Here is a 19,565-nt window from a genome sequence, read left to right on the forward strand (position 1 = left end):
TCAGTAACAGGCGTTTGCTTTTCAAAGCAGAGATCGCGGGTTCAAATCTCAGTCGTACGCACCTAGAGATTACAGCTTTTTTTTTTTTCATTTCTATTATTAATTTGTGTCTTCTGGATTTATGTTAATTTCGCATTAGTTTATATAATTTTTGAAGATAATGTCACATGTAGCGTATGTACGACTTTCTATCAGGACGTTGTAGGTTTGAACCCGCAGTGGGCGTTACTTAGATTACTCCTGTGCGGAATGCCATTTGATATTTACTACTCAAAAATCACGTTTGTTGTACGGGAGCCCCACTTAAATCTTTATTTTATTCTGTTTTTAGTATTTCTTGTTACTTATAATAGCGTCAACAGAAATACATCATTTGTGAAAATTTGAACTGTCTAGCTATCACGGTTCCTGAGATACAGCCTGGTGACAGACGGACGGACGGACGGATATCGATGGACAGACGGACGGACAGCAGAGTCTTAGTAATAGGGTCCCGTTTTACCCTTTGGGTACGGAACCCTAAAAATGCTGGTCTATTCGAAAACTGACTAAATTAAATTAAAGGATATGAAAACAATGTATTTTATTAATTTCAGACATCATGTTTCATAGTAACATTTATTGCTTAAGACTTACACAATCAATATCTAAATAGAAATAGTCTTAGTTTTATTTTTCAAAACGTTCGGGGTTCGATTCCCGAGCTGAGTACACATTTTTTTAAATGTATGAATGCAGTTTTTCGTGTTACTAAAATCGATGACATGATTTCTAAGAAGAGATCGGTGTATATCGTATAGTATCAGATTTTCCCATACTGGCCGATCTAAATGGGCCACCCTGTATAGTATATTTTACTACAATAAGTGGGCTAAATAAATATATTAACATAGGTATATAATATGATCAACGGTTTGGAAGAACAGCTGCATATGACAGTTAAAATAAAAAAACCGATCATTCTAGTAGAACCTACTTATTTATTGTATAAGTTTGACACTTAACGATAAAATACTTCTTTAAGAAAGGAGGTGTCAATTCGTAGTGCTACAGTATTTATTTTAAAGTTAAACAGATAAAATGTTGATGCTTAGTTACCATTGAAATAACAACTGCTTAGCAACTGGTGGCACCCTGGCTGCTGACGTACGTGATTGGCAGTGCGTGTAGGTATTAATGACAGCAGCTTGAATTTGATTGCTTAGTTACCACTGACTTTTTAACCGTTATTGTCATTGTGATTAAATAAGGGTGTATGTGTTAAAGAAAAACTCAGAAGTTAAGGTATTTGTGACGAACTGGAAGCCTACGTGAAAATGACATCTTAGATGTCCTTATTTTTGTGACGATTGAAGTGTATATGTTTTCTTGGACACCTTGCCCGCTCAGGTATATCTGCTGCTGACTGTACATTCGTTAGTAGGTACACTGGCGTTCAAAAGTGCATGGACATGTTTCAACCGTCATATTAAGGCATTAACATCTATGCGTGCCAGTGGCGGATTTCCCATAAGGCACAGTAGGCCCGGGCCTAGGGCGGCGAGATACTAGGGGCGGCAAATTGACACAAAAAAATCTTTGATGATAACAAAAAAGAACTCAAAATTAGGCCAGGCAACGAATTCTCAAAAAAGGTACCTATAGAAGGAAATGCTTGAAACACAATTTTTGACTTTGTACCTAACTTTATTTGGACTATCTAGGAGGTGAACATATCAAAAGTCCCCGGGATCCGTGCATTTTTGAACGCCAACGCCAACCTATTAACAAACCCTTAAACTATCTGTAAAGTATAAGTTTTGTAAATTGCGTAGGTATACTAGTAAAATAGCAAGTAAATTGTTACTAATTAAATCTGAATGGCGATTAGGCAATCATTAAACGCTGAATGGCAATGAAAACGATGCACGAAGGTACGTATTTAAATTTAATCCGCGGCACGATCTGTGACGTCATCACAATTGTTCGGGTTTTAATGACCATGAGAAGATTTTAACCGACTTAAAAAAAGGGGGAAGTCAGTAATTTGTCGATATCTTTTTTGTACAGTCAGGCGTGGCTCACTCCGCGATTTCGTCGCTTTGCTACAGGTCAGTACAGGTAGCTAAAAGTACATCCGTTACACACTAATTTTGGTGGCTAGCCATAAGCCGCGCGTGGCCCTGTCGCCACCTAGCGGCCATATCTGTCCTGATCGTAACAGACGCGTTTTGTTAGTCTTCTGTACCTACTATTATTTATTCTGTGGTACAGTCAAAGAAATTATTTTCTGTACCATTACCAGGGGGCCCAAACTGATCCTTTCGGACATTCTTTCGGCTCCGAGTCACCGGAGTCGTGGTATGTATTGGGCCCCATACATTCCATGACTCTTCTCTTTCCGCACAGACTCTACAATACAATAATTCTTCATTGCTCATCAATATCAAAAGACATACAAATTAAGAATATACAGTCAACGGTAAAAATATGGGTGTACAAATCATTTCAAAAATATGTCCCATAACTCTTATGTCAGTGAATTAAGAACTATGGGACATATTTTTGAGTAAGTTGTCTACCAGTGGCGGTGCGTCCATAAAAGCCAATTCCCACCGGCTTGCCTGATTTTGGACGTTTGAGCAGAGTTGTAAAGGAAATATGTAAGCCAAATTAGCCCCGGCTTGCCTATGGATATGTTTGACGGGCCGCCACTGTTGTCTACACCCATATTTTTACCATTGACTGTACATTAGACTATGGTAGACAACAGTGATAAAAGCATATTTTTCATGACAATTGAAACTGAATATGAATAAATAACTAAGCATGTCACATGACCAGCTGGTTAAACAGTAATACAATATGTTACAATCTTTACTACACATGTCCGATGCATGACAAAATCATTTAGGCTTGAACAACATGGTGGAACAAGAAGATTTGAGGAGAACAGTGAGGGAATACCGAGGGGAAAGTAACTCGCAGCACAGAATAAGTAATAGTACTACTGTACAGAATGGACACTTCCTACAAAACCAAAGTTTGACAGCGGTTCAGGGTCGAATCATGATATCCCTTTCTAACTTATAGCACCATAAGTAATAATTGCTCGGAGCAATGCTGAGCCGAACGGAGCCGAGTTTGCCCGAAGTCAGGAGTGTGTTTTTTCTATGAAACTTTCAGTTACTTATTTTTGCCATACTTAATGTAAACTTATGGAGAAACTTTTGGTGGGGTTGTTCTGGCCAACAGTTAGGGAATGCAAATCGGTTATTTTCGGTTATTTTTTGTATGGAAATAATCGGTTTTTAACCGAAACCGCGGTTATTTCCATACAAAAAATAACCGATTTGCATTCCCTACCAACAGTACATATCTTTATGGTATTTATTCGTACATACAAGCCTTTTGTTAGTTTTTAAGCAGTTTAGAAATAATGGTGCTGCCCTTCCACACATCGATTGAAACCACTTTTCTACCCTACCCACATATGTATTACCTAACCCTTTGCCTATGTACTTATGATTGTTTTAATGTAATAAATTTTTGTTGTTGCCTTTTGGATGATAAATAATTAATAATACTAAAAAAAAAAAAAAAAAAAGTTTAGAAATAATACTTTTTTAATTTTAATTAATAATATTTAAAAACTATGTTACCCATGGATCCTAAAATTTTAAGTACTATAACTAGAGGGCGGAGTACCGGTGGCAAATTTCACACAATAGGTATGGAGTCGTTTTTATAATTATTATTTTAGGCTTGAATAATAAAATTATTCATTTACCTAATGTACTTAGTATGGTACCTACTAGTAAATTGGAAGTAAGTACTTAACACTATGCACTAAAATTCCAATAGAAGAAAGTTTTCTGGTAATAGATATAGTTAGGACTATTTTAAGCCTCCAAGGAAGTGAAACCGTGCGAAATAAACTCAATTTGGTTCTAGATAGAAACCCAGATGCTGACGAATTGAGGAATATGATTACAATGGAAAATTATAAACAAGTCCATGACATCGGTAGATGTAGAGCGATCGTTTTTCACTCATAAATGGATCTTCAATAAATTAAGAAACCGATTCACTCCGAAAAACCAGGAACATGTAGCCATAGTCCAGTCATTTTATAACATGGATACGCACTTAAGTGTAGATTGTGAGGAGGACCTCGAACACATAATTCCAGTCCTCAATTGTAATTGAATGGTCTTGAAAATAATATATCGTTTGGCAGGTATAACTTCTTAGTCTAGTATTTAGTACCTAATATTAACAACATATTACATTATATTTGTATGCTCGTAAGATAATTTCTATAAGTTCCTAAAAATTATTATGCAAAATTAATCATTTATTCGTTATTTATTTAATCATAAGAATACTTAGGCGACTCCATACTTTTAGTGTGAAATTTGCCACCGGTACTCCGCCCTCTAACTATAACCATCCTTTTAATTAAAATTTTACATTACGATTTTTAACAAAAAAATAATTCGATCTACGAATTTATAACATTGCATAAAATTGCATATTATATTAACAAAGAAACTTCGTTGCTATAAAATAATGAATACTATTGTATTAGCAACTATGAGTCACTAACTTACCATCGCAGCCTGTTGATCTGCAGGCGCGGACAACACCAGCCAGACAGCCGTTGCAAGCACTGGATACCTATCGGCGCTTCTTTATTCACTCCACTCATTTTAAGCCTGAATTTCCGGCGAAATTTCCTTACTAAATCACAAAACACCCTCATTCACGCCCCACACACACTTCTATACCACACGCATAGTTTTTTTAATTAAAAAAAACCTTTGTTAGACCCGCATGTGGCGATTAATAGCCACAACAAATTATTTACGGCTGAGGGATTTTTACGTAGGTTTTTTATCGTTATCGGATAATCGTATGCAGGAAATAGTGTTAGCGTGGGCAAATACGTGGTGTTTTAAATTTTATCGCCGCGAGAGCACTAGATTTGACACGTCTCGTATAAACAATACATTTTTAATTTCTAATCTAGCTTCAATTCGTTGATGCTGGTGACGCTTTCAAAGATCATTATTTTTAAAACTATTTTTTGATAACAAACTTTGCTGCAGAGTAATAAGGTTTAGTTTTATAAAACAAGGACGCAATAATTGCATGAACAGAAGCAGAACTGTAAGCGACCTAACATTAATTACTTTTGACAACGTCAATGTGACGTTGCGTTTTGTTACTGCACTGTAGATACCCGTAGATTCTCGTATTCATTTTATAAAAGTTGTAAACCTTGACAAAATCTTTTCGAATGGAACTAGATATTATGCATTCCATTTTCATACTAATTAGTACATTACCATACAAGTATAAGTCGTGTCGATTTAAAACACTCCCTTCGGTCGTATTTTAATTTATCGACAATCTTTGCGAATTACCTTTACGCACGAGTATTGTACGCAACGTTTTACAGTACATATGACCCTTTAAATTTTCGACATACGCACGTATAGTGCTAGTTACCGCACTAGGACGGTAAATTAGTATGTACTGTAAAGAACTTAATCAACTATAGGTTAGGTAAGCCGTCATACAGTTTTTACTAGTACGGAGGAATCGTTTCCTGCTCTCACGAACAACATGTTGTAAGGTTAAAATTGTACTCAAAGGAAGCAAATAAATATTATTATTATAGGTAAGTACCTACGCCTGCGAATAACTGTCGTGAGGTCGAACATCACAATCATAATGCGAGAGTTATGGCATAAAACTAATTTAATTTATCAGCGTAAAGTTTTGTGTCTAGGGTTGATGCATGTTGGAGTATTTTATTTCATATTTGAATTGTTCAACTTGTGATGTGATGTATACTCTAAATTGCAGTTGTCGTTTAAATCCGGAGGTCGCAGGTACAAACAATATAATTTGAAATTTAACAGTCGCTTTTCGGTGAAGGAAAAAATCGCGAGGAAACCGGACTAATCCCAATAAGGCTAGTTTACCCTCTAGGTCAGATGGCAGTCGCTTTCGTAACTAGTGCCTGCGCCAATTCTCGGTATTAGTTGAGCCGTGGCAAAAATGCCAGGATAACGTGAGAAAGTTGATGAGTGATAGAGGGGCAGATAACGAAATTTCGATTTTCGTGTGTCACGGTAGGCCCTTGTGCGCCTTGTCCGTTGACGGCGATCGGGGCAAAATTATTATAGCCTTAAAGTTTTTGTACTTGGTAAGTTTTATTATGTTTATATATTTGTCCGTTGTTAATGAATAAATAAATCTTCTGGTGCTGACCGACCTTACATAAAATCCTTGTCTGTTCAGAACTTTAAGCTATCATTGTGCATTGTGGCAGCCCTAATTTATTCGATGAAATTATTGATATTAATGTTACGCTTGTTACGTTCAGTTATTGATTAACAATTAACATTGTGACATAACTTGTGAGTGCTTGTAAGACAATGTTGATTGTAAGTGTGTGTGTGAACATTATTCATTTATTTATTTAACATAAAATAAAGTAAGTAAAATAAATAAAGTAAAATAGGGAGTCTAGATACGAAATATCATTTGATATTTGTCAGTCGCTTTTCGGTGAAGGAAAACATCGTGAGGAAACCGGACTAATGCCAATAAGGCCTAGTTGCCCCTCTGGGTTGGAAGGTCAGATGGCAAGTGCTTTCGTAAAAACTAGTGCCTGCGTCAAATCATGGGATTAGTTGTCAAGCGGACCCCAGGCTCCCGTGAGCCGTGGCAAAATGCCGGGATAACGCGAGGAAGAAGAAGAAGAGGGAGGGATATTTTCGATTATAAAATGTGTCAATGAGTTTAAAAGAATAAATAAGTACCTACGATGCATATTCTACTCAACATTGAAAACTCGGTTAATGACTATGGAGTATGGATATAGGCATTATCAGCAGGGGTCGGACAAAAAGTGCGGATGACGTAAAAATGACGTAATCTTGCACACAGGATGATTTTTGAGTTTGTATTTAAACTTCCGTGTGACATGTAGTAACAAAGTAGTATTAATGAAGTAACAAAATAATCGTAAATAAATCCATGGAATTAATAATACAGGATGATGTAGTGAATAAAATAAATTTCACGAATAAATGTCTTTTAATATTGCTTACCTTCGTTGGTATATCTTGATTACAGCAAGAGCAGTATACGTGTTTGTCACGTACCTCCAAAAACGAAAAATTGCCACAATATTCGAGTAAAGATGACATTTTAGAGCGTTTTCTTATACATTAGTAAATATAAATTTTAGCTAAATATAATCGTGAAGATACAATAGCTAAACAATAACGAAGTCAATTTATTGTTCATCTGATTGACAATGTGTCAGTAAAAAACGTACTTACTCATTTCAAGTGGCGATATCGTTTAATAAAGAGGTTGATAAATGATAAGTGATAATTGTTTATGAAAATCAAAAATACTATTTGAAATCATCCTATAAGTGGTTTGACGTCATCCGCACTTTTTGTACGACCCCTGATTATCAGCTTGCCTGCTTGACAAATAAAATATATACGCGACACACTGTAATGCTATTGCTCATATAATTATCATGGGCGCTAAATTCTTCGTATTAATGTCGGCGGCCGATCGCAAGATCAGGCATATCGTGAAATTCCTAGGCATATCGTGAAACGTGAAAATCTTTGACCCGTTCCCTGAGTCGACGGAGCCCCGCTACGCGGTGCTCCTATTTCTGGGCAGCTTGCCCTTCGGGCATCTGAAGCAACCTAACGAACCTATACTACATATATATTGGATTAATGTAACTATCGTCAAAACATTACACAGGAACATTACGATCTGCCTGATCTTACGATCGGCCGCCGACATTAACACAGAATAAATAATAGTACATATTGATTCAAGCCGTTATCGAGAATCGGGCATGTTTCAGAGTTACCTCGTCCTGTTGCTGGCGTCCATGGGAGCCTCGAAGCACCAGGGCTGGCTGGACCGCATGGTGGCGTACCATAAGAAGAACTTCCTGCAGGAGTTTGCTAAACTACCACCGCTCACTGGTAAATATCCTACTAACATTATATATCAGAGTTACTTGCTGGTGAGGCGAGCCTCGGAGCAGCAGGGATGGCTAGACCGCTTGGTGGCGTACCATAAGAAGAACTTCCTGCAGGAGTTTGCTAAACTACCACCGCTCACCGGTAAATATCCTACTAACATCATATATCAGAGTTACTCGCTGGCGAGGCGAGCCTCGGAGCAGCAGCACCTCTAGCACAACTGGCCGCGACAGGCGCGAGAAGTGACAGATCGGCGCGACTTGGCGGCTTGTCGCGTGTTGGCAGCACAACTCACGCGCGAGAGCCGCGACAAACTCGCGATCAAGTGTCACTGTCAGAAAATGACAACGATCGCGACTTTGAACTAAAATCCGTAGCACAACTGCCTATTTTGAGACAAAATATTCTCTCGTCTTTATGTCAATCCGCGAGTCGAAGTCTACGCGACTTTATAACGCGACTCGCTCTCGCGGGTGGTTTGCTTGTACTTTTTTAACTAAACTCATGATAATTATAACTTGAAAACAAGTTTCATATATTATGAAATAATATAATTTGTATAATTACTTATTGCCCTAAGGAATAAGGAAGTATGGAACAATCACTAAATGCGCTTTACGCACTCTTATATCGATTATGCACGGTGATACCTACAAGTACCACAACACACCCATCATGTTTACAACTTTAATTTCAAACAGCTAGCTTGTAGGTACTCAATTAAGTAAATAGGTACATATGTAGGATTTTAAAATTTTAATTCAGGTTTGTAAGTTTGTAAAAGTAATCCTAATACTTCCTTACACAAAACTTTCATCAACCTAACAACGGAGCCCGCTTGCTTGTACATAAATGAAGCCGATGAGGTGGGTAGGTACAAATGTTCAAAACAAACTATCCAACTTATTAAGTAAGCCATAGTCTTAGTAGTAATATTTAGGATGACGGTTAGATGTCTAATTTCAACAATCTCTTACTATTTAGTTACCATTTGGAACCTTCCTCGACTTCAACAAAACATACCTACATGTGGCCTGTGCCCGCTGCATCGTACTGTAACAGAATGATGTAATACGTGGCTATAACAGGATCATGTCCGGCTCAAAATCATGCTTTGTATGAAATATTATCAGTCATCACCCACTAAACCATTCCATCCCCTGCCAACACCATACCGTGACGTGACTGGACCGAGCTGACCAACAATATTTTGAAGGAGTCGTTACGCTCATGTCATAGTCTGCGTAGCATAGGTACGGTAATCATATGGTCTACCATATTGAAACTCCTCTAGATCATACCCGTGTTCTAGATGTTTCACTTCATGTTTGACAGGGCCTGATACGATCCTGCTATGATACATTGCTGTCAGCATTAGGTATGAAGTGGGCCTTGGGGAGCTAATCATGGCTTCTAGGAGTTCTAGTTACCTACCTACTTTATTTTTGTTTATTTTCAGGTAAAAATACAGGAGAGAAAAACAAACAATATTTAAATTAATAGTATATTGCTTTGCCTTATATATTCTTGCAATATTCGACTTCTTATTATTAAACCTAATATATATTAACATCTAGAACCACAATAGAGAAATTGTAAGAATCTTCTTTATTACCGTTGAAAAGTATTTTCTCTCTTCCTTTTTCTTCGACCTGCGGCGTAGGACAATTAAATATCACCCTGGAAAGAAAATTGGTTTGTAAACAAAACAATAAAATATGGTCATGACTTCATCGAGGACTATGAAATAAGCTTTTCATATCAATTTGTCAAATCATAAACAGTTACACAGTACAGACACATGCCGTCCATTATTGGCACAAGAAAACTATATGAAACTTATTTGAGAGTTACTGCGGCAGCTTAGATAGGTACGCCATAACCATTAGGGTTATTATTAATAGTTCACTTCCTCGGTGGTGTTCTTAAAGCTAAAGCGCTTCTCACATCTTAGTTAATTTAGAAAAGGGGACAGCTCCGCGTTTGAAACCTACAACTCCTACAAGCTTGCCTAGTGTGTTTCTTTTCCTGACTCACCACTTCGGGTTCCGTTGGCACGTTCCTGTTAACAATATTTTCCTTTGGGTGCTGGGTTATCAATCGTGTCTAGGATAATGCTGAACTTATTCTGAAAAAAAAAACACTATTTACAACAGGAATATGAGAACAAAACCAATAATAGCAATTCCATTAATTATAGTTACTTACAAAAATATTCTATTTAAAAGGTTTATTAAACAGATATTTTTAAACAATATATATTTTAAGGAATATTATCAATTAATAAGTATATTACTTACATTTTTTTCATATTTTTTCCCGTAATTAAATGTTGACAAAATTTGAAAGTTCCTTGACTTTGACAGGAAAAACTTAACCATCGACAAAAAACTAAATTTTTTTCCACCAAAGAACGAATGATTTAGCGCATCCCTGGTTTCCGATTCAGTGTTGCCACTTGCAAACATAGATTTGTTTAGACTTTGATTTCGCCGGGTAACACTGACGAGTCGCGCCGCGACTTTGAGTTCTCTACGCGGCTGTTGTAGTCGCGGGTACAAGTTATGCTACGGAAATCGACAGATTTGACAGCCGCGGGAATGGCGACTCGAGTCGCGGTCTAAGTCGCGGATGCAAGATGTGCTAGAGGTGCAGGGCTGGCTAGACCGCATGGTGGCGTACCATAAGAAGAACTTCCTGCAGGAGTTTGCTAAACTACCACCGCTCACTGGTAAATATCCTACTAACATTATATATCAGAGTTACTTGCTGGTGAGGCGAGCCTCGGAGCAGCAGGGCTGGCTGGACCGCATGGTGGCGTACCATAAGAAGAACTTCCTGCAGGAGTTTGCTAAACTACCACCGCTCACTGGTAAATATCCTACTAACATTATATATCAGAGTTACTTGCTGGTGAGGCGAGCCTCGGAGCAGCAGGGCTGGCTGGCCCGCATGGTGGCGTACCATAAGAAGAACTTCCTGCAGGAGTTTGCTAAACTACCACCGCTCACTGGTAAATATCCTACTAACATTATATATCAGAGTTACTTGCTGGTGAGGCGAGCCTCGGAGCAGCAGGGCTGGCTGGACCGCATGGTGGCGTACCATAAGAAGAACTTCCTGCAGGAGTTTGCTAAACTACCACCGCTCACTGGTAAATATCCTACTAACATTATATATCAGAGTTACTTGCTGGCGAGGCGAGCCTCGGAGCAGCAGGGCTGGCTGGACCGCATGGTGGCGTACCATAAGAAGAACTTCCTGCAGGAGTTTGCTAAACTACCACCGCTCACTGGTAAATATCCTACTAACATTATATATCAGAGTTACTTGCTGGCGAGGCGAGCCTCGGAGCAGCAGGGCTGGCTCGACCGCGTGGTGGCGTACCATAAGAAGAACTTCCTTCAGGAGTTTGCTAAACTACCACCGCTCACTGGTAAATATCCTACTAACATTATATATCAGAGTTACTTGCTGGTGAGGCGAGCCTCGGAGCAGCAGGGATGGCTAGACCGCTTGGTGGCGTACCATAAGAAGAACTTCCTGCAGGAGTTTGCTAAACTACCACCGCTCACTGGTAAATATCCTACTAACATTATATATATATATCAGAGTTACTTGCTGGCGAGGAGAGCCTCGAAACAGCAGGGCTGGCTCGACCGCATGGTGGCGTACCATAAGAAGAACTTCCTGCAGGAGTTTGCTAAACTACCACCTCTGACTGGTAAATATCCTACTTACATTATAATTATATCAGAGCATAGCCTCCTAAGGCCCCGCCATACAAATGAAAAATGCAATATATAAAAGGCACTGGGTGCCTTGGTCACTTTTTCTTAGTATATGACAATATTTCACTTTATGATGATAGGTATGATCTAGCGCTAAAAGCTACGGTTTTTAGGGTTCCGTACCCAAAGGGTAAAACGGGACCCTATTACTAAGACTTCGCTGTCTGTCCGTCCGTCCGTCTGTCCGTCTGTCTGTCACCAGGCTGTATCTCACGAACCGTGATAGCTAGACAGTTGAAATTTTCACAGATGATGTATTTCTGTTGCCGCTATAACAACAAATACTATTAAAAACAGAATAAAGTAAAGATTTAAATGGGGCTCCCATACAACAAACGTGATTTTTGACCAAAGTTAAGCAACGTCGGGGGTGGTCAGTACTTGGATGGGTGACCGTTTTTTTTTTGCTTTTTTCTTGTTTTTTTTTTGCATTATGGTACCGAACCCTTCGTGCGCGAGTCCGACTCGCACTTGCCCGGTTTTTATTCAAAAACATTGCTGGCTACGGCACCTTCAGATCGTTTTGAATGTTTTGATGATTGCAGTGACGGTCGAGAAGGCTCCAGCTGGGTTCGTGGACTCCCCAAAATGGGACAAGGAATCCGTGATGCGACTCGTCATGTTGGTGGAGGTACGGTATGCTCGACACGCTAATGCCCAATAGACGACAGCTTGCTGTCACCTCCATTCACAATGACTTAAGTTTCAAGATGACATGTATTGGGACCGCGTCAAGCACCAGTACGTGTACCTTACATTCGGCCGAAACTGAACATTCGGCCGAAACATGATTTTTAAGTAGAACCATGCCGAATCTGACACTATTCGATTCAATTTATTGCAGATAATTAAACGATCCATATTTTCATTAAAATTATTGACTCGGCGACTTGAGGTAGAGTCTGTGCGGAAAGAGAAGAGTCGTGGAATGTATGGGGCCCAATACATTCCACGACTCTTCTCTTTCCGCACAGACTCTATTGGACGTTATTTTTCATTTCTCGTGCCCTGAAAGACGGTAATTGGTGTTGTTCTAAAAATTGTGCAGAAAATGATACGTTCCTGCACTAGAGTATTTTTCTTTCCAAGTACCATTTGTTTCATTTTTTACGATAAGCCATTGAAATTTGGTTTTGAATGGGTTTGTTATACAATTTTTCTTTCTGATTTTAACTCCCCATTCTATAAATACCTAACAATACTTTTACCTAAATGTTACCTAAATGGTACCTAAATGGTATGGTGGTGGTGGTGGTAAATGGTATGGTAATGGTGGTAATGGTGGTAATGGTGGTAATGGTATGGTGGTGGTAATGGTGGTAATGGTAAATGGTAATGGTAATGGTTGAAAGTACCTTCAAGAAATGCTTCCTCGTATTCGAAATGAAAAGTAGAGTGTTTAACGCGGGTGAAAGGCATCATTTCTGCCTCGCACTTTTGATTGAACTCACTGCGTTCGAGCACCAAACTACCTCGGCAGACTAGTGCCTTTCATCCCTTGATAACATCTACTACAGCTTGCATGAATTCAACAGTAATTTAAATTGTATTTTTCTTAATTACTCGTAATGCATGTTAATTATAAGATGTAATAATGTTTCGAAAAGATGTGTCCAGCCGAGTTTGTTGCCGGTCCCATATTGGGATACCCTCCTCCAATTGAGGGGGGATTTAAATCTTTTCGGGGCAGAGGTGTACGGTTGGAGCCGGTAAAGGTTTATTTGACGTTCATAAGCGCATTGTAATATGCCTACTTGAATAAACTATTTTTTATCTTTATCTATAGCTGTACTGTGTTTCAGGTATTGGATGCGCGACAAGCAAAGCAAGCTATCCGCCGCGCGCTGTCTCCCTCCCGTCGCCGGTATGACCTCCCCCCTGGGAAGAATAGCTTCCAACTCTTCCCCAGCTGGGGTAAGGTAAGAGTATAACACTTTAAACTCTCGCGTTTTGTACACATATTTAATTACACAAACGGGTCTACCGCGATATAATTTCATTGTAACGTCGGGATTCAAGGTAACAACCGGGCAAGTGCGAGTCGGACTCGCGCACGAAGGGTTCCGTACCACAATGCAAAAAAAAAAACAAAAAAAAGCAAAAAAAAAAAACGGTCACCCATCCAAGTACTGACCACTCCCGACGTTGCTTAACTTTGGTCAAAAATCACGTTTGTTGTATGGGAGCCCCATTTAAATCTTTATTTTATTCTGTTTTTAGTATTTGTTGTTATAGCGGCAACAGAAATACATCATCTGTGAAAATTTCAACTGTCTAGCTATAACGGTTCGTGAGATACAGCCTGGTGACAAACAGACGGACGGACGGACAGCGAAGTCTTAGTAATAGGGTCCCGCCGTTTTACCCTTTGGGTACGGAACCCTAATACACACGTTATGGATGACTCACGCTAGACCGGGCCGTGCCCGGGCCGAGCCGCCGACATGTCATTGTCTATGTCAGCTGATCGGTGATCACGTACTGCTTTCCATAGAAAACGAAGCGCCGGAAGCTCCGGCCCTGCCCCGGCCCGGTCTAGCGTGAGTCATCCTTTATACCTACTGCGTACTCTAAGCTGCCGTGAGTCATAATTCATAGTCAAGGCTCGGAAAAACGCCCATCATTAGGATTCCGTACCCAAAGGGTAAAACGGGACCCTATTACTTACTAAGACTTTGCTGTCCGTCCGTCCGTCTGTCACTGGCTGTATCTCACGAACCGTGATAGCTAGACAGTTGAAATTTTCACAGATGATGTATTTCTGTTGCCGCTTTAACAACAAATACTAAAAACAGAATAAAATAAAGATTTAAGTGGGGCTCCCATACAACAAACGTGATTTTTGACCGAAGTTAAGCAACGTCGGGCGGGGTCAGTACTAGGATGGGTGACCATTTTTTTTGCCTTTTTTGTATTATGGTACGGAACCCTTCGTGCGCGAGTCCGACTCGCACTTGCCCGGTTTTTTGACAGCATAATAAAACTCTGTTTCTTCCTTACAACAGAGAATTTAAAATGAGGGTTATGTTGTATCGAAGTGTGCAACGTATTTGTATTAGAGATGCACCGGATATTCGGTTACTATCCGGTATCCGGCCTATGCGGCCATTATTTTAATATCCGCCCGGCTAATACCGGATAGGAAGTAACATTGCTTGATTTCGGAGTAAACAAAGATCTAAGAAACAATCATATCGTATTCGTACTCGTTTATTATTTTAAAACAATTTAAGCATTCCACTGACTTGCACGCGCACTCATTTCAAGATTGCTAAGCTTGCAGATATACAATAAGACCTATAGTTCCATTAAATATAAAATAATGATATTGATAATAAGTAGAAACAGGGCTAGTTCGGTTCTGCCTATAAATAGGAAGATACACAGAAGTAACATTTCGACACACTATATTATGGATAGCTTTATCCATCTTTATCCACGTGATATAATAACTGTCACTTTTTAACACCGTGGGATAGAAAGTGACGGACACCGTTTTATCTCGCTGTCACGTAGACAAGAACGAAAATCATATCCGTACAGGCCAAAACCTGCAAGGCGCACTTGAAAAACCTAAATGTAGGTATAGTTCCGCCGACCGAATATTCGGCGGCCGGATACCGAGTATTCGGCCGAAGGTTAGGCCGAATAACCGGCCAAACAACTATCAGTAATTTGTATATTTTTATCTCTGCTCAGGATCACCCGAACGTCTTCGATTACGACGATATGGTCCAATACGACGATAAAATAACCAACGCGCCCCAAGACGAAGTGGTGACGGATGACACCGTCGTCTACATCTCCAACCCGGTCGAGGCCCGACTGCCATCTTCGAGGGTCACTGTCAAGCTGTTAAGGTAGTAGTAGTAGTAGTAGTACAGTTAGGGTTGCCATATGGAAGAATTAAACGTCCTGATAAAAATTCGGACATCACCTTAAAAAGCCGGACATTTCTTGTAACAGAGATTTGGCGTATCTTTAACGACGCCCCGGCGGCGGCGCGCTGCTTTCTGCGGTGTACTGTATCGTGAATCTGCCTTTCTCTTTCCCTCCACCCGACCCGCATCGCATTCGTTACGCAGTATATCACGTAAACATATTTTTTTATAACGTCCTAAAAATCCGGACACTTGCGGCCGCAATCCGGACGTATGGCAACCCTAAGTACAGTCAGCAGCAGAAGTGGCTAAGCGGACGAGGTGTTTAAAATTACCTTCACACGCTTATTCTCTTAACAATAAAGTCGCGTTAAGTTCATTTTGAACACCTGGCCCGCATAGCAACTTCTGCTGCTGGCTGTGTAGTCCCTAGTAATAGAAGTAGTAGTAGTAGTAGTAAACACTTTATTGCACAAAACAAGTACAAAACACAAAGATAATACAGTAAATGTGTACAAAGGCGAACTTATGAGGCAAAGGTATGTCAATAATGAAATCAGCCTTTTAAAATTACTAGTAGTGTGTCTATAATCGAGTTCACAAGGGAGAAAAACCATACTCTTGCGCCATGTGCAAATATGCTTCAAAAAGTTTTTGAACACACTTACAGTTTACACTACTGTGAAACGAATGTAAAAGGTTTTAAACATTGTCATCAAACCCCTGCCGAACCAAAAAACTTTTTTGTTCCTGGCCCATGTGACCGCCACCATACATGAGGCGGGGACAAATGGGAACGATTCACCTATATCAAAACACTTATTCCCATCTGTGCCCGTCGGGGACAAATAGGAATTCCTCAGATTGTTACGGTATGTCGTATGTGAATTTTGAAAGAAAATTTCGATGATAGCTAGTAGTTTGTCTATAATGACGTCCACATCAGAGAGAAACCATACGCCTGCGCCACGTGCAAAAGAAGCTTAAAAACATGTATTTGACCATTGGTGTCATTACAAACGTTCTATTTTCATAAAAAATTGTAATTTATGATGACAATGTCACGCTATGGTCTATGGTCATAAGGCTCATATGGCGATAAGATCATAAACTATAGTTTATGGTCTTATCGCTCTTTAGCGATCAGACCGCCTGTTGTCTGCCTCTACATTTAATCAATTGTTATTTTCTTGTGTATCTTTTTACTAAGGTGTGCCAATAAAGAGTATTCTATCTATCTATGCCATTGCAAATGCCATGCAAAGTTACCTTGTTCCGACTATACCAATATCTTTGCTCTTCTATTTTAAATGTAACATGTGTTTGCAGGGAGATAATGGAGACGCGCGCTATCGGTCTGCGAGAGATGCCGTCCACAACCCGGTCTACATAGTGAGTAGTAAGCCTTATAATTATCATGTCCCGGGGCTTTGGGTGCGGGAAATGGTCAAGTCCATAGGTCGCTGGTTCATATCCGGCCCGAAGGACCAATGATCGGCGGTGGAGGTGGATTTGGACTGGTTCCGTGTGGGCGCAGAGGTCAAAACCGTCTTGTAGTCACAATTATCTATTTTTTTTAAATCATTTATTTACATACAATTTATATACAGTGGTACAACTAAACGAAATTAATAACTAGCTTAAATCTAAAATAGCCCCCTGAGGCATTGTACAAAGGATGCTGGCGGCATTTCCCCGCTGTATCGCAATACTGATACGTTGTGCGAGGTAGCCGCCAGCTCTTCGGTCACCAGTTACGTCAACCAGACGCTTCGCGATTTCTGCGAACAACTTATGCGCGCTGGGACCCCATGGACCTAGAGTTTCAACTCCAAATGGTACAAAATGGTACTCTCTACCGAGGCTCTTATATCTTAGGTGGAAATATGAAGTGTATGTTTATCCCGTTTACGTGGTAACAGCATTCAAAAATAACTGGAGCATAGAGCACAGAGAAATGTAAAAAGGAATGAATACGTTGAGTTACGTTCTGTCGGACTTGCCAACAGGTAAAACCTGTAAAACGACCCGTTTGAAGTGTATCATACATACACTGTGTATGGCTTAGGGTCACTACCCACCCTGCCTATTAGCCGATAGTCTCGGATGCAAATCCTGGTAAGGGCATTTATTTGAGTGATGAGCATGAATTTGAGTGATGAGCATAGGGATTCAGACAGATATAATTACTTTCGCATTTATAATATTATTATTAAAGTATACTTAAGACGCTTTAATTATTATAACAATGTTATTTGCCAATAGCTCCTGGACAGCAAGGTCGCAGAACCCCGACGAGGCAGGAAAGTCCACGGCGCCAGGAGGTGCAGACACCACCGCTGCTGGCGAACCCACGGTCTGTCATCATCATCTCAGCCATAAGACATCCACTGCTGAACATAGGCCTCCCCCTTTTTTTGGGGGGTGAATGCCATAATCGCCACGCTTGGCAGGCGGGTTGGCGATCGCAGTCGAGTACACCGAATTTGAGGGACGCTGCTGCCCGTCCACCGGTGGTCTTGGACGTGGTTTAAGGACATACCCGGGTCCACGGTCTGTATACGGAATATTTTACCACCACCAGGGGCCTTACCATGGTGTCCTTATTGCGATTCTGTTTAGGACCTAAACTAAATTGCTAAGGGACTGCGTTATGCGGCTTAATGTGTCATTCTATGGAACTTGCTAACTATGTAAACAAACCGCCATAATTTACTAGTGACTTTTTATTTATTTTATTTATTTATTTATTTATATATTTAATTCAGGCAACAAGGCCCATATTACAAATACCTTTCAGACTAACATACATAATGTATTTTATAAACTTAAAACTAAACACTCCACCCCCATCCACCGAGTCCACCGAGTCGATCGAGTTTTGGAGCGCATCCGGAACACCACGCTGCGCTCCAAAACTCGCATTGCTGACGTCGGCAAAAAAACCGCCAGGCTCAAATGGGACTGGGCTGGCCACGTCTATCGTATGCATCCGGATAGGTGGGCTAACATAGCCACCAGGTGGATGCCGACGAAGAAGCGTGGGCGGGGCAGGCACACAACAAGGCTAAGAAAAAAAAAAACGAAACACTATTTAGTCGACAAACCGGCGTGGCTCCGTTGCATCGTTGCTTTTGTTTACATAGTTAGCAAGTTCCATAGAGTGACATTTTACATAGCTTCGTCCTTTAGCAAATCAGTTTAGGTCCCAAACAGGACCCCTATTCGACAAGCGACGTTTGACGTATCGTGTTGATCTCCCGTTGATGTGGGAAAAATCATAAGTTCTCGAATACGTACGATGTCAAAATTTGACATTAACAATCCACAGTTAGAGTGACAAGCAAACCAAACCGAACCACCCTTAGTTTAGAGTTGAGTTTTGGTTGTACCAAATGATATTATCCACCGTTGATGGAATCAACACTCAGTATGCAATAAAATCAACTGTTGATTTGACGTGGATGCGAAATCTGACAGTTGTATATGTCGAATTTGGCCCCAGAATCGCAATAAGGATATCACGGTAAGGTCCCAGCTCATCATCGTCATTTCATCGCCCACTGCTGAGCATAGGCCTCTCTTTGAGTGCAAATGTCCCGGTCCTGAGGTAATCTCATCTAAAAGTGACCCGCCATCTTACAAATACTTACGCATTTATTTCATTACTTTTATAGGTGTTCTTAGATACAATATAAAGGTTAGGTAGGTAGGAGTGTATAAGGGAGAAACAGTGGAAGTTGGAAGGGCAGGCCTCGGCGGACTTTCTCTGATCAGATCGGGGAAATCCTGAACAAAGGCCAGGAGGGCTATGATGGATTTGTCACCATATCATTAATCATTGAATGCATGATATGACGACTATCTGATAAATG

The 19,565-nt window shown here is 40.1% G+C and overlaps 2 protein-coding genes across 2 annotated transcripts in view; one reads left to right on the forward strand and one right to left on the reverse strand.

The window, feature by feature from the left end:
• The window catches only part of LOC134677920 (glucose-6-phosphate exchanger SLC37A2), a 28,223-nt gene extending 23,209 nt beyond the window's left edge, over positions 1–5,014 (reverse strand). The window contains exon 1 of the mRNA XM_063536366.1: positions 4,593–5,014. Coding sequence (XP_063392436.1) covers positions 4,593–4,744 — 152 coding nt within the window. The 5' untranslated portion in view covers positions 4,745–5,014. The remainder of the gene's footprint in view (positions 1–4,592) is intronic.
• A 1,395-nt stretch (positions 5,015–6,409) lies between these two features.
• On the forward strand, positions 6,410–18,699 carry LOC134677825 (uncharacterized). The gene is made up of 8 exons (XM_063536252.1): positions 6,410–6,437; positions 7,895–8,018; positions 12,355–12,440; positions 13,612–13,728; positions 15,509–15,669; positions 17,020–17,082; positions 17,956–18,046; positions 18,691–18,699. The coding sequence occupies exons 1-8, from the start codon at positions 6,429–6,431 to the stop codon at positions 18,697–18,699; spliced, it is 660 nt and encodes a 219-aa protein (XP_063392322.1). The 5' UTR covers positions 6,410–6,428.
• The last annotated feature ends 866 nt before the right edge of the window (positions 18,700–19,565 follow it).

This window comes from Cydia fagiglandana, chromosome 27, assembly GCF_963556715.1.
Source record: "Cydia fagiglandana chromosome 27, ilCydFagi1.1, whole genome shotgun sequence".
Lineage (NCBI taxonomy): Eukaryota > Metazoa > Arthropoda > Insecta > Lepidoptera > Tortricidae > Cydia > Cydia fagiglandana.